We start from the raw sequence: 13,520 nt of genomic DNA, 5'->3' as shown, positions 1-13,520 counted from the left end.
CCATTTGGTCTTTGTACCTGTTTTCTAAATTAATTTCTCTCGAGACAACAGCAATACGAAAAATACACCATGATAATGACGTAGTAACTTAAGCTGAGATAATGTGAAAAGACAATGGATCTCGACCTATTTGAAAAAGCTGCACATGAAATTTCAATACGAAAGTGATCTGAATTAGTATTGTTGAAGTTGAAGTTTTGAAATACAAATTACTTTCTAATGGCATACTCATAAATAGTACTTATAATAATGTCAAAATAATATTTTATGTTTAATTTTGCTTCTATAGATCCTTGTAGTTTTGTGTTTTACTCGATATTCATCATTAAAATTAGTGTCGTGAGATAGAATTCTGGTCCAAATTCATACGCGACAAAAGAGTACAGGTAAAAATTAACAAACTCATTTTCGTAACTGTTATTATGTATTGATTTTTGTTATAAAAGTATTTTACAGATGAACTATGAAGGAAAAGAATGATTGAATAAGAAGTTGGCAAGTGATGTGAATTACGTCTCGATTCATTTTAAGTTATTTAAACAGATTCTAAAACAACATCTTTGAATCCACTTGAAACTTTTTTACCTTTTTCTTCAGATGAACCTTCACCATGTAAAGCTAATAATGAACCTAAATCAAATTTTGGTTGTTTTAATAATTTAACTTTTCTAATATGAACATTTTGTAATGGGAAAATGGTTTGAGTTGATTTTTCAATTTCACGTCCAATAACTTCTGGAATTAATTTTGATGTTAATTGAGCTAAAGTACAATTTGAAACTTCTCTTTGCATAATTTCAATCATTTTTTTTCTAACTTCTCTTAATTTTGAAGATTGAGCATATGTAGTTTTTTTAATTTGATTTGGTTGTCTTTTAGTGAAGGCAATAGCAAATACTCTTAAAACGTAATCATCAGCAGTTTTAACAGTAACGTTAGCTTCAACTAAAGATTGCCATTTTCTTACTAATGATCTTAATTTATCTGATGTGAAATCTAATCCATGGAAATTAGTTAATAAATTTTTACCTTGTACTTCATCAACTCTTAATTTGATTTTTCTATAAGCATGATCTTCTGATCCTTGTAAATCAGCTAAACAAACTTCAAAGACTCTTCCTTTTAATCCATCTGCTGCATTTTTTAAACCAGTTGATCTATTAATTAAAGTTTTACCAACATTTCTATTTTCAAAAGTAGTTGGAGCTTTAATATCAAACCAATCTTTTCTAGTGAATGGGTCAACAACTTTCTTTTTTAATCCTTTTTTTCCTTTGGATAATCTCTTATTTTTACCTACTGCCATGATTGATTATTATAGGTTTAGTTGATTGATTAAACTATTTGAAAAAAAAAAAATTGAAATGGATAAATCTATTAAAGAAATTTTCTATTGAAAAATTTAATAGTATTAAAAATTTTATTTTGTGTGTAATCTCTTCAGGCAAGGTTCAATTATTCTCGCACTAGGTCCGTGTATTACGTAATTGTTCGACCTAGTGTTATGTAATACAATAAATTTTCCACGACTTTTCAAATCTTAATCCAGCTACCAACTCATTCCTCAGAACTCGTGCGTGTCACATGATTAGATTATAATAAGGGTATTTGCCCTTTTATAGTGCATACACCAAAATGTAAACAAATGTAAACAAATCGTATAATTGATTGATTTGGGAGATTGATGTAATTGATAAACAAACCGTGTATCAACTACGACAGATTTCACATATAGTGCAGTTCAAATTCATCAATTCTTAAAATCATCAAACCAAACTGTCCAATCTTCATGATTACTCAAATATAGTCTCGACTAATAGAATCACATATCTATAATGGACAACCAAAGTCAAAGTCACCAACAACATGAACAACAACAAGACCAAAATAACCAGTATGTAATTTGATCTGTTCTTGCTAATCAATCTACTCCTATACTAACTAAAGATAGAGTCGCATTAAAAATTGGACTAATAGGAGATTCTCAAATTGGTAAAACTTCATTAATGGTCAAATATGTGGAAGGATCATTTGATGAAGATTATATACAAACATTGGGAGTAAATTTCATGGATAAAAGAATAAATATACGGAATACTACTATAATGTTTTCAATATGGGATTTAGGTGGACAAAAGGAATTCATTAATATGTTACCATTAGTAAGTAATGATGCAGTTGCAATATTATTTATGTTTGATCTTACTAGAAAATCAACTTTAAATTCAATTAAAGAATGGTATAGACAAGTCAGAGGTTTTAATAAAACAGCAATTCCTTTTTTAGTGGGTACAAAATATGATCAATTTATTGATTTATCATTTCAAGATCAATTGGAAATTACTCAACAAGCTAAGAAATTCGGAGTTGCAATGAAAGCTCCAGTAATATTTTGTTCAACTAGTCATTCCATAAATGTTCAAAAGATTTTTAAAATTATTTTATCAAAAGCTTTTGATTTGAAATTAAACTTAGATGAAATTGTTAATGTGGGTGAACCTATTTTAGTATTTAAATAGAACTTAATGAAAAATGATTTAACGAAAATTTGCATGAGTATTGATTTTATGTATCTTCAAGGGGTGATCTGACAAACAGTTCAAGATAATAAATACCAAGGTACTTATATGTAACAACCTCTAAAACTCACTTCTTAATTTCGTACAATTTTTGCAACCAACTTGAACGCGTGAAACAAAAACAAATTATTGCACAAACACATAACATGAATATAATACCGAAGCTTCATCAATTGATATGCGATAATCCAGCATGAAAACCTCAATTAAGGATCAATGGGAAATCATAGATTCAGTCCAAGAAACACCAGATTCAAGTAATCAACAATCGCCTAGAAGATCAGGTAGAAGAACTCAAAGAACAAAAACGAAATCAACAGACTCTATCAAATTACGACGAAAAGATGATAAACTTGAAATTCAAGTTGGAGATGCTATCTCAATTCAATCAAAAGGGGTGGTTAATTACGGACTAGTAAAACAAATCAAGTATGATATTGATGAACTTGAGGTAACAGTAGCTTGGTTTTGCACAAAGAACGAAATAAGAAATCAACCTATTGATGCACTTGAGAATGAAATTTTTATAACTCCATATTCTGATGAAATTAATCTAAATGAAATACAAGATCACGTCAAAATTAAACTGTCGAACGATGAAGCAGGGGAAGGATTTATCTGTCAAAGAGCTACAAATGAACTGGACAAGTTGTCTGATACATTTGATTATAATGAATTGTTAGATAAGCTCAAACTCAGTAGTATAATATTCACTGATCACGTTAAAAAATTGCTATTTAATCCGAGTTCCCTAAAGCAAGAAACAAAGCAAAAGAATGTGGAACCGATTGAAAATCATAAAGATTCACCTGAAGATCCTAACGAAGAATCAGAAGATCTGGCAAAACCAGAAAGTTCAGATGATGACAGTATGAGTGAAAATGAGGAACCAGCAATCTCAACACCAAGAAAACGAAAATCACCAACGAAATCATCACCAGCTAAATTGTCACCGGCTAAATTTTTACCTTCAAAGAGAAGTAAAATTTCACCACATAATTCACAAATACAAAACATGTATTCCTTATTGAGTCCCAATAGAAAAATTCAAATCTCACAATCCAACAATTCAATACCATTATTCACATCACCTACAAAACCCAAAAATATACCTGAAATTTTAGACCCGACTTCAGAAGCAATCAAAGAAATTAAAGCAAAATTACATACATCTCAAAAACTTACTGCATTACCGGGTAGAGAAGATGAATTTTCAATGATATATGCAAGTTTGGAAAGTGCAGTTAATGAAGGAACTGGTTGTTGTATATATATAAGTGGAGTTCCTGGAATGGGTAAAACAGCTACTGTTAAAGATGTTATATTTCAAATGAATGAATTAGTTAAAGAAAAACAATTAAATGAGTTTAATTTTATTGAAATTAATGGATTGAAATTATTATCACCGACAGTAGCATATAGTAAACTTTGGGAATATATAAGTGGTGATAAAGTATCTGATTCAAATGCAGCAGTGCTTTTAGAAGAATATTATAAAATTGAAGATGAAAATCGGAAACCATTAGTTGTATTAATGGATGAAATAGATCAAATTGCTTCAAAAAAGCAAAATGTAATGTATAATTTTTTTAATTGGCCAACATATTCAACATCAAAATTAATTGTTATTGCAGTTGGCAATACCATGGATTTACCTGAACGATTATTATCGAATAAAATTTCATCAAGAATGGGATTAAGAAGAATTCAATTTAAAGGTTATACTTTTCAACAATTAGGAATTATCATTCAACATAGATTAGATATGTTGACTAAAAACAGTAAACATAAGGTTGAAATAAGCAATGATGCTATAGGATTTGCATCTAGAAAAGTAGCAAGTGTTTCAGGAGATGCAAGAAGAGCATTAACAATATGTAGAAGAGCAGTTGAAATTGCTGAAAAACAATTTTTGGAACACGCTACTAATGGAGAGAATCAAGTATATCAAGTAACCATATCTCATATTTCACAAGCTGTAAATGAAAGTATTAATTCTTCTTTAGCCGAATATTTGGCTGGATTACCATATGCTGGTAAACTACTATTGGCTGCTTTATTAAAAAGAATTCGAAGAACAGGATTGGCTGAAAATGCAGTGGGTGAAGTAATAGATGAAATGAAAAATAGCATCTTAATGTCAACAACTTCAAACCCTTTCCTAACTGATCATACAATGTATGATTTATTATATACAAATGGTGAAGGCAAGGTTTATATTAGGATTCTTAACTTTGAATTTATATTAAAATCATTGGTCGAAGCTGATGTGATAAGCTTACTGAATTTTTCAACTGAAAGAAGAAGAATAATCACACTAAATGTTAGTGAAGACGAAGTTGTTTCAGTATTGAAAAGAGATAAAGAAATTTCTCAATTTTTATAATATGCATTAATTTATTTAAGCTACACTAGCTACTTCACAACAAGATTCAAATAAAGTTGGCTTTTTTCTCAAAACCTTTTTATCATAATTTGAAGATTTAACTAGTTTAAAAGCACCAGTACCAATACTCATAGTTTGTCCCAATATAATACATTCAGAAACACCTTCTATAGCATCTTTTTTCATATAAAATGCAGCATCAAATAAATGATCAGTTGTTTTCTCAAAAGAAGCTAGTTGTAAAACCGAATCTCTCATTTTACTTAATCCAAATCTTGTAATACCTAATACTTCTCCTTTATAAGTCATAACATCACCTAATAATTGAATATGACGAGGATCAACACTCATACCATGATTACTCATAGTATAATCAATTTCTCTTACTATGGACCCTCTAGCTGCTTCAATACCTAAAATTTGATTAACTTCAAGAACATGATTGGTAGTGGTTTTTGTACCAACAATACCTTCTGTATTCATGACTTCTTTCAATCCATAACCTTCAACAAGTAATTCCTTTTTACCATCATCTTTAATATTGATAACAGCTCTGAAAATATTTGGTAAACCTTCTATACAAATATCAGGTAACAGTCTTTTTAACGATTGCATTCTGAAAAATAATGCATTGGCATTTTCACGTTTTACACTGTCAAATTTACCATCATTTACACTACACAAGACATTGATTCTGTTTTTACCAATCACCATTACATCGGCTTGTGAAATCTTCAATTTGGGAGCCAGCCAAATAGCTTTAGCAATGTTATGGATGTTTAACTCTAATTGTAATTTGTCAATGGTTTCAGTGTCTATCTTGATTGATAAATATGCCAAATTATCCTTGTAAACATCTTCAATGTAAAAAGCAATATCTTTTAATAAAGTTTTTTCAATTCTACCTTTAGCAACACGAGCTGCAATTTCATCATCATCATTTACTAAAACTGCATTAATAATAGGTGTTGAAATTGTTTTAGATGCATTAATAATTTCCTTTATACGTGGAACACCTAATGTAACATTCATAGAGGCAACACCAGCAAAATGGAAAGTTTTCAATGTCATTTGTGTACCTGGTTCACCAATAGATTGAGCTCCAATCGCACCAACAGCTGTACCAGGTTCTACTTTTGCCCTTTTGTATTTATATAAACATTGCTTCATGAATTCTTTGACTGAGCTATGAGAAATTTTCATTATTTGATTAATAGCATTTATAGTGGATTCATCTTCATCTATGATCATATCATCTTTAGATCTTGTAAAATTTGCTTTGAGACCTCTTTCTTCTCGTAATCGAGCTAACGCTATTGCTTTTATCTCCATGAATGATTTAACAGATTCATAAAATTCAATTTCTGCATCGTTTTGATCAACCATTGAATCCTCATCCATATCATCAGGGATTGAAACTTTAATTTTCAGTAACAACGGTTTTAATGTTATGTCCACTACTTCCATAATCTCATATGGCAATAATGGCTTATCTTTTACATTGTAAGTTATATTATATGCATGATCCCATTGTCTAACAAAATTAACTGGTTTTGCATCACCTTCCATATCATATGGATCTAAACCATCACCACCATAAGTGAATTGAACAATACCATTTGACGAGTTTCTTACAGTATTGTCATATTGTGATGATAAATCTTCTAAGGATTTCATTAAACGTCTAGACATATAACCAGTTTCCGCAGTTTTAACGGCAGTATCAACCAAACCTTCTCTACCAGAAATAGCATGGAACAAGAATTCTGGAGGAGTTAAACCACTGTAAAATGAATTTCTAACAAAACCTTTAGATTGTGGAGTTTTGGAATTTTTTGTGAAATGTGGTAATGATCTGTCTTGAAAACCATCAGGAACACGATGACCTGATATAATTTGTTGACCAACAACCGCCACCATTTGAGAAACATTTAATGTGGAACCTTTTGAACCACAAGTAGCCATAATCAATGGTGCATTCGAAGAGTCTAACTCTCTAATACAAACTTCACCAACTTCTTCTCTAACTTTTGATAAAAGACCACCAATTTTTGCCTCCAAAGTTTGTTCTTCGTTACAACCTGGTTGAGTTTCTAATTTACCTCTATTATATAAATCAATTAATTGATCACATTTTAAATACGCTTGTTCTACCATCAATTCTTTCTTTTGTCTTAATTCATAAGCCGGTGTAACATCATTAATACCAATTGAAAACCCACGATTTCCTAAAAATCTTGCACATAATTTAGCCATTCTATTCATTGCTATTGCTGCTTCTTGAGGACCATAATCTCTTAAAATTGTATAAAATACTGAGTGTTTTTTACCATCACCTAATGTTGATTTATCCATTAATCCTGATAAAATTTGAGAACCTCTTATTATCACAAACCCATCATTTGGCGACATTTCATTAGGTAATCCCTTCGGAGGTGGATGGAAAGTTTTATTTTTAGCATTCAAATTTATGACTACTTTACTTTGTTTATTTGGTTTTATAAGTAATGAGAAAACTTGTTTACCAGTCCATAACATTACTGGTTTGAATATTGAAGGTGGTGGAATGTCAAATTGAACATCTGCGTCGGACATCATACTCAATAATTGTACTAGTTGTGCTCGATCAAAAAATGAATCTTTATGAGATATTAAATATGAACCAGTAATAAAATCTTGTGTTGCTGCAATAATTGGCTCACCAGATTTTGGTGTTAATAAATTGTTCTTCACTCCCATTAAATTGATGGCTTCTGCTCTTGCTTCTTCTGTTTGTGGAACATGTAAATTCATTTCATCTCCATCGAAATCTGCATTATACGGCGTACAGACACACTCATTCAATCTAAAAGTTCTCCATGGTCTGATTTTTGCATAATGCGATAAAATTGATAATCTATGCAATGACGGTTGACGATTAAAAAGAACAACATCTCCATCTTCTATGTGACGTTCGACAACATCCCCAATCTGTAATGATCTAGATAGTTTGACACGATCACCAAATCTTAAATTTCTTTTACTTGCTTCATTTTGTTTCATCACATAATTAGCTCCTGGATGAACATCCGGCCCTCTTACAATTAGTTCTTGAAGTTTCTTTCTGTTGTATCTAGTACATTTTTCTGGATATGTTAAAACTTTTGCCACTCTATCTGGTACAGCAACCTCATCAATCTTTAAATTCGGGTCAGGTGAAATAACAGTTCTACCAGAAAAATCAACTCTTTTACCTGATAGGTTACCTCTAAATCGACCTTGTTTACCTTTCAATCTTTGACAGAATCCTCTAATAGGTTTTGCTGATTTTGATCCTCCACCTGCACCAGCCATTAATGCAGGATTTGCTGAATCTGAATTTATATACATTGCAACTGATAACTGTAAATAATCCCACTGTTCCATTAAATTATTTATGGAAATACCTTTTATAATCCCTGCTTTGATCATTGATGAAGTCCAAACAATCTCTGTTAATTTCACTGTTAAATCATCTTCATTTGATTGAGCATCCATCATGACTGACGGTCTGATACAGACTGGTGGCGCCGGTAGATATCTCCAAATATACATTTCAGGTCTACCACCTTTTGATGAGTTCATTCCAAATAATTCACAATCTGAAGGAGTAATTTGTTTGAATAAATTTAAGGTTTTTAATGGGTTGAAATCTTCTTGTACTCTTTTGGCGTATTTCTCTAACTCAGGATTTCTGTTGAATACTTTTTCTAACTCTTTATCCCATTTGTCCTTTTCTGGAGTATCTTTTTTACCAATCCATCTGAAAGTATCATGAACGATTTTTAATGCTGCTGGACCAGCACCACTAGCTGCTTTCTTTACTACTCCATTAACATGATTACATTTTAGACAACGTCTTTGTTTCTTACATTGATCACTAATTTTCTTTAATATTTTCATTCTTTTCAAGTTATCAATATTTGGACGTCTTAACTCAGTCAAAAATTGTCTTTTACTTTGAGGATCTAGTAATACGGATGCACAATTTTTACAAATACATTGAAGCACTGATATTATAGCTTTGAAATATCCAACATGAAATACTGGCAATGCTAGTCTAATATGCCCAAAATGACCATGACATGATGCTAAATTTCCATGACAAGTTCTACATTCCGATGCGTTCGATGATATACCCATTCTTGTGTCTAATGCACCACCTTCTTTAGGTGTCCTTCCTTTTTCTAAATCATATAAATCCCTAGTTTGAATTTCAACTTCTGATTGTGCAACTATATCCTTTGCTGATAATGCACTAAACTCTAGCCCACTAATACATTTAGGGGCGATATCTACTACAACATCTTTACCCATAGTAATGTGTTATGATTGTGTGTTTAAGTCTTTTGATAGTTTGTTTGATAGTGATTTTGCTCTCAGTGTCGGTGGATGTAATTTTAAATTTGTGAATATGATAGTGATAACTTAATAGTGAATAACAATGAAATGTATGTTTGATTAGTATTATGATGTGGTTTCTTTTTAAAAATGATCTGTAAGTCCTGAAAAATTATTTTTGAAAAACGATTTCTCGATTTTGTAACTTTTAACTTCTATTCATTCAAGGAATGAGAAGAGTAATCACATAGCGATCGAGACAGAGTTAAGGCTTATTAACATCGTAGAAAGATCAAAGTCGTCATCGACTTGAATTGCTCGTTGATTTCTACTGGATCATATTTTGTCTTTAGTTTTTTAATTATAAAGCTACATTATTCCAGAGATTTAATGGCAAAATCTTACTGTATAAGTCCGACTCGTAAGTTCTCTATTCTCATACGAAAATTAAATACATCGCGTCTGAATCCTGTCATATTTCGGTCCATGGGTCTAATTCTTCTTCACAAAACCACTTGTTTCAAATTCGAAATGTTCGTTGGTAGCATCTCGCGATGATTTAATTAAAATCTGAGATGTCACTTCGTGATAATTCGAATCATTTTGCAACCACTAAAAATCATAATGGCAACAATTTCTATAGATCCAACAGAATATGTCGAAGTTGAACAAGGTACTTTGCAATTTCCCAATACACATCAACAAGCAAAATTTGAATTAGGAGTATGCATGGCAATATATAAATGGGAAGAGTTAGCAACAGCTGTTGAAAATTCATGGGGAGGAGCCAACTCGAGTGAAAAAAGAGATTGGATCAGTGGAGTTATAATAGATTTGTTTCTGGAAAATAAAGCTGTTGATATACAACTAATAGAAGAAACCTTATTATATGCTATGGTGGATGAGTTTGATACTGAAGTAGATAATGATTCCGCTTTGGAAATTGGAGCATTAATAATGAGGTTCTACAAAGATGTTCAACTAGAGAAATATGATAGCATTGAGGAATTATATAAAAAATGGAATGACAAGAAGAGTTTACGGGTTGCAAACTCAAAAGTTCACATTGAAGAAGATCCAAATAATCCTGATTCGAGTGATGATGAAGAAGATGATGAAGAAGAAACTGAAGACATTGAGATGAGTAACGGTGATGATATGGTGATAGATAAGGAAGAGCCAAAAGGACCCATAGTAGATGATGATGGTTTTGAGCTAGTACAAAAAAAAGGTAGGAGAAGGTGATAATCTATTAAAATTCTATCAACTTATGGAATTTCTAGGGGTATTATGACTTCTAATTCTATTTAATGTGTTTAATGAATGCAAACTGGTAACTGAATTTCTACCACTCCTTTTACCAAAATATGAATCTTGATCTTCTGTAGGAGTGCTAGGTGGTGAAGTTTTGCCATTGACTTTGAGTTCGTTGAATTTTTTCATCATATCATTAATACTACCAGGAGTTCCTGGAACAGCGTAATGTGAATTTCCACTTATTTTATTTAAATTTGCAAAGAAGCTATCATTAGACTCATTTTGTAATTCAAATAATTTAATGTCAGTTCCTTGCCATGGGTTAAAGTTGGTAATGCTATTTTTTATCCATTCGGCTGTTTTTTCATCTGTCACTGGTTGTGTATCTTGCTTTAAAAAGCTTGTCCAACTTGAAGTTATTTTACTTACCGTAGCAATTGAATTTGAAAAGTTCTTAATAAATTTGTTGTTGTTTCCGATATAAACTTTGACCTCAGTAGTAGTGTTGTAGATCTTGCCGTACAATAAGGAAAGGTACCATCCTAGTGATATATAACTCCAATTAAATTTTAGTTGTTCCAATTTAGTGTCAGGTAGTAGATCCGATTTGATTTGATGTTTGTGTTCCTCTATAAGTTGATGATAATCTGCATGTTCAATTTTCCGAACTAATTCAAAACTATCGACACTGCTTCCACGAGTACCAGACCAAATCGAATTAAGTATGGTCTTCAAGTAAGGAACTATAGTTGTTATAATTAATGCTAAGGAGTCTTTCCCTTCCCAACTTTTACCTATAGGACTTTCTTTCCTTCTTTTTTCTTTTGCTTTTGTGGACATACCAGACGGTGGTTTGGGTCTTAACGAAGCTTCAACACTTTCCGCTTCTGATATAACGGATTCATTATCCTCGAAATTTTTAGGTTTTATTGTTATAGAATTGGTATCTGCAGTAACATTGGTTTGCACTTCTTCTTCTTGTTCGACGATTTTGGCAATTGCCTCTCCTCTAACATATACCTCATTAAAGCTAAAAATAGTATTCCAAAGTTCATCAAAGATCTTTTCATTCTTTAAAATACAAAATAATAACATTCTAGATGGTTGTGGATATTTTATAACGGCTGTACAAACAGCTCTTATGATCAAGGCGACTACATTTAAATGAAATGATTTCTCTAGTAAAAAACTTTTGTTTGAAAATCTCGCAATCAATTGTATGATTAATGAAGATGATTGATAGGATAATCCACCTCTTGGATTTGGATTATTGATTTTCTTTTGCGGATCATTATGTACCTTTAATTCTTGCGATGAAACGGGAGGTATCAAATTAAACAATGTTTCAGCCAATGTACTTAATAAAAGATTTGGTAATGGTTTTGTCATATATGATTGTTGCAAAGGGTATGCATTCAATAAAACTGTACAAATTTGACAAACCAAATAATCACGGGTTGTTAATGGAGTGATTGATAATTTGAAACTAGCAGGTATAGATTCATAAAGCATGGAATTCATGGGTAAAAATAAATTCTCAAGCATGCTACAATTTGATGATAAAAATAATAATAAATAAGAACAAACACGAACTAAATTTTTATGGTTATAATGATTGTGAAAAGCAAAAATATAGTATAATAAAATAACCATGAATTCTGAAATAAATTTTTTTGTTAAAACTTCCTTGAAGTGTTTATTGCATTGAATTAATTCCCAAATTAAGATGACTGATTCAACTGCCCATAGTGACGGTTGATTTACATTTTTGATGATTCCGAATGTGCTATCTTCTGAATTGACCATTGGGTATCTTAGTATATTGATTAATGATGTGACCAAGAATAGAATTTCGTTTTCCTTATGAATCTTACCCATGTAAGCTCTTGCCAAATTCATTGGCTTAACACCATCATTCAATTCGGTTGAGTTCTCCGGTAGGGGATATACAATCATTAATGTGAGTAGTTGGAATGCTTGAGTGGCACAAAGATGTCTAATTTCTGTAAAATTTATGTTGTCATAATAAAGAGCATTCTCATTAATTGAACTTCTCGATGATCTGCAAACCAAATTGATCAATGATGACACTAATGTTAACAAATTCTTTTTCGGTGTAGCCAGAACTAAAATAGTCAAGAATTTAGAGCCTGTAGATACAGCTGTTGAAGCTTTATAATACATTGTAGTTGAACACAAACATATAATCAATTTTAAAACTTCACTTCTATTACTATCAATGATCAAATTTGGTTGTTGGAATTTTGCATTATATCCAATACCAGGTTCCCAAACTGACAATGATAATCCACCTTTTTCTTTAGAATTTATTGTAAATCCTTTTGTGAACAATAAATCCACAAGACTCATCATTAAATTGTATGCTAGACTTTTATTCCCTTGTTCGTCCCAGAATAATTCAATTTCTATGTCTTTATAAGTATCCAAGGCAAACAATGGTGGTATAATTTTACATAAGAACCGTATACAGTTCAACAATTTATTTATATCGGAGTCGTTAAATTCATTCTGTTGTTTTGTAAATTGAATAATTTTTAGACTTAGCACTTTGACAAATGTGTAATAGTTTTGTAAATTTTGATTCTGTACTAATTTAAGATCTTCTAAAGTTATAATTTCATAAATATCATCACTTGTGGTTGGTAATCTCCAAAATTTAGACCAAAATGGATAATCATCATTCGATATTATACGGCCCTGACCTAATTTATAAAAATGATTTTTAAAATACAACTTCTCATCGGCCGCTTTCATCAAGGAATGTGTGATTAATCAAAACGAAAGTTGATTTATTTGGAAGATGTTTTGCAACGAACGGACCAACTTTTTCATGTAATACATCATTAAAGATCGCTTAATAATAAATTCTATACACTATTATTTTTTCCTAATACAAGTAGATAAGCGGCTTTTTTTTT

The 13,520-nt window shown here is 31.1% G+C and overlaps 6 protein-coding genes across 6 annotated transcripts; 3 read left to right on the top strand and 3 right to left on the bottom strand. All coding sequences in view use genetic code 12, as the record gives it.

The window, feature by feature from the left end:
- Window positions 1-535: 535 nt before the first annotated feature.
- On the bottom strand, window positions 536-1,306 carry RPS1 (40S ribosomal protein eS1; the record flags this gene model as incomplete). Its single annotated transcript, XM_051759051.1, has 1 exon — window positions 536-1,306. The coding sequence occupies one exon, from the start codon at window positions 1,304-1,306 to the stop codon at window positions 536-538; it is 771 nt and encodes a 256-aa protein (XP_051613185.1).
- A 529-nt stretch (window positions 1,307-1,835) lies between these two features.
- Window positions 1,836-2,519, top strand: TEM1 (Ras family GTPase; the record flags this gene model as incomplete). Its single annotated transcript, XM_051759050.1, has 2 exons — window positions 1,836-1,894; window positions 1,952-2,519. 2 exons carry the CDS (start codon window positions 1,836-1,838, stop codon window positions 2,517-2,519), a joined length of 627 nt encoding a protein of 208 aa, XP_051613184.1.
- A 253-nt stretch (window positions 2,520-2,772) lies between these two features.
- On the top strand, window positions 2,773-4,965 carry ORC1 (origin recognition complex subunit 1; the record flags this gene model as incomplete). The annotated part of the gene is made up of 1 exon (XM_051759049.1): window positions 2,773-4,965. One exon carries the CDS (start codon window positions 2,773-2,775, stop codon window positions 4,963-4,965), a length of 2,193 nt encoding a protein of 730 aa, XP_051613183.1.
- A 15-nt stretch (window positions 4,966-4,980) lies between these two features.
- On the bottom strand, window positions 4,981-9,300 carry KGF55_004173 (DNA-directed RNA polymerase III core subunit; the record flags this gene model as incomplete). The annotated part of the gene is made up of 1 exon (XM_051759048.1): window positions 4,981-9,300. The coding sequence occupies one exon, from the start codon at window positions 9,298-9,300 to the stop codon at window positions 4,981-4,983; it is 4,320 nt and encodes a 1,439-aa protein (XP_051613182.1).
- A 648-nt stretch (window positions 9,301-9,948) lies between these two features.
- Window positions 9,949-10,569, top strand: TSR2 (Tsr2p; the record flags this gene model as incomplete). The annotated part of the gene is made up of 1 exon (XM_051759047.1): window positions 9,949-10,569. One exon carries the CDS (start codon window positions 9,949-9,951, stop codon window positions 10,567-10,569), a length of 621 nt encoding a protein of 206 aa, XP_051613181.1.
- An 18-nt stretch (window positions 10,570-10,587) lies between these two features.
- KGF55_004171 (uncharacterized protein) lies at window positions 10,588-13,356 on the bottom strand (the record flags this gene model as incomplete). Its single annotated transcript, XM_051759046.1, has 1 exon — window positions 10,588-13,356. The coding sequence occupies one exon, from the start codon at window positions 13,354-13,356 to the stop codon at window positions 10,588-10,590; it is 2,769 nt and encodes a 922-aa protein (XP_051613180.1).
- Window positions 13,357-13,520: the final 164 nt, after the last annotated feature.

The sequence above is a fragment of the Candida pseudojiufengensis genome (genome assembly GCF_024610245.1).
Source record: "Candida pseudojiufengensis strain CBS 10847 chromosome Unknown scaffold16, whole genome shotgun sequence".
In the NCBI taxonomy this organism is placed as follows: Eukaryota; Fungi; Ascomycota; class Pichiomycetes; order Serinales; family Debaryomycetaceae; genus Lodderomyces; species Lodderomyces pseudojiufengensis.
The sequence above is the reverse complement of the archived record's forward strand: the minus strand, read 5'-3'. Positions and strand labels throughout refer to the sequence as shown.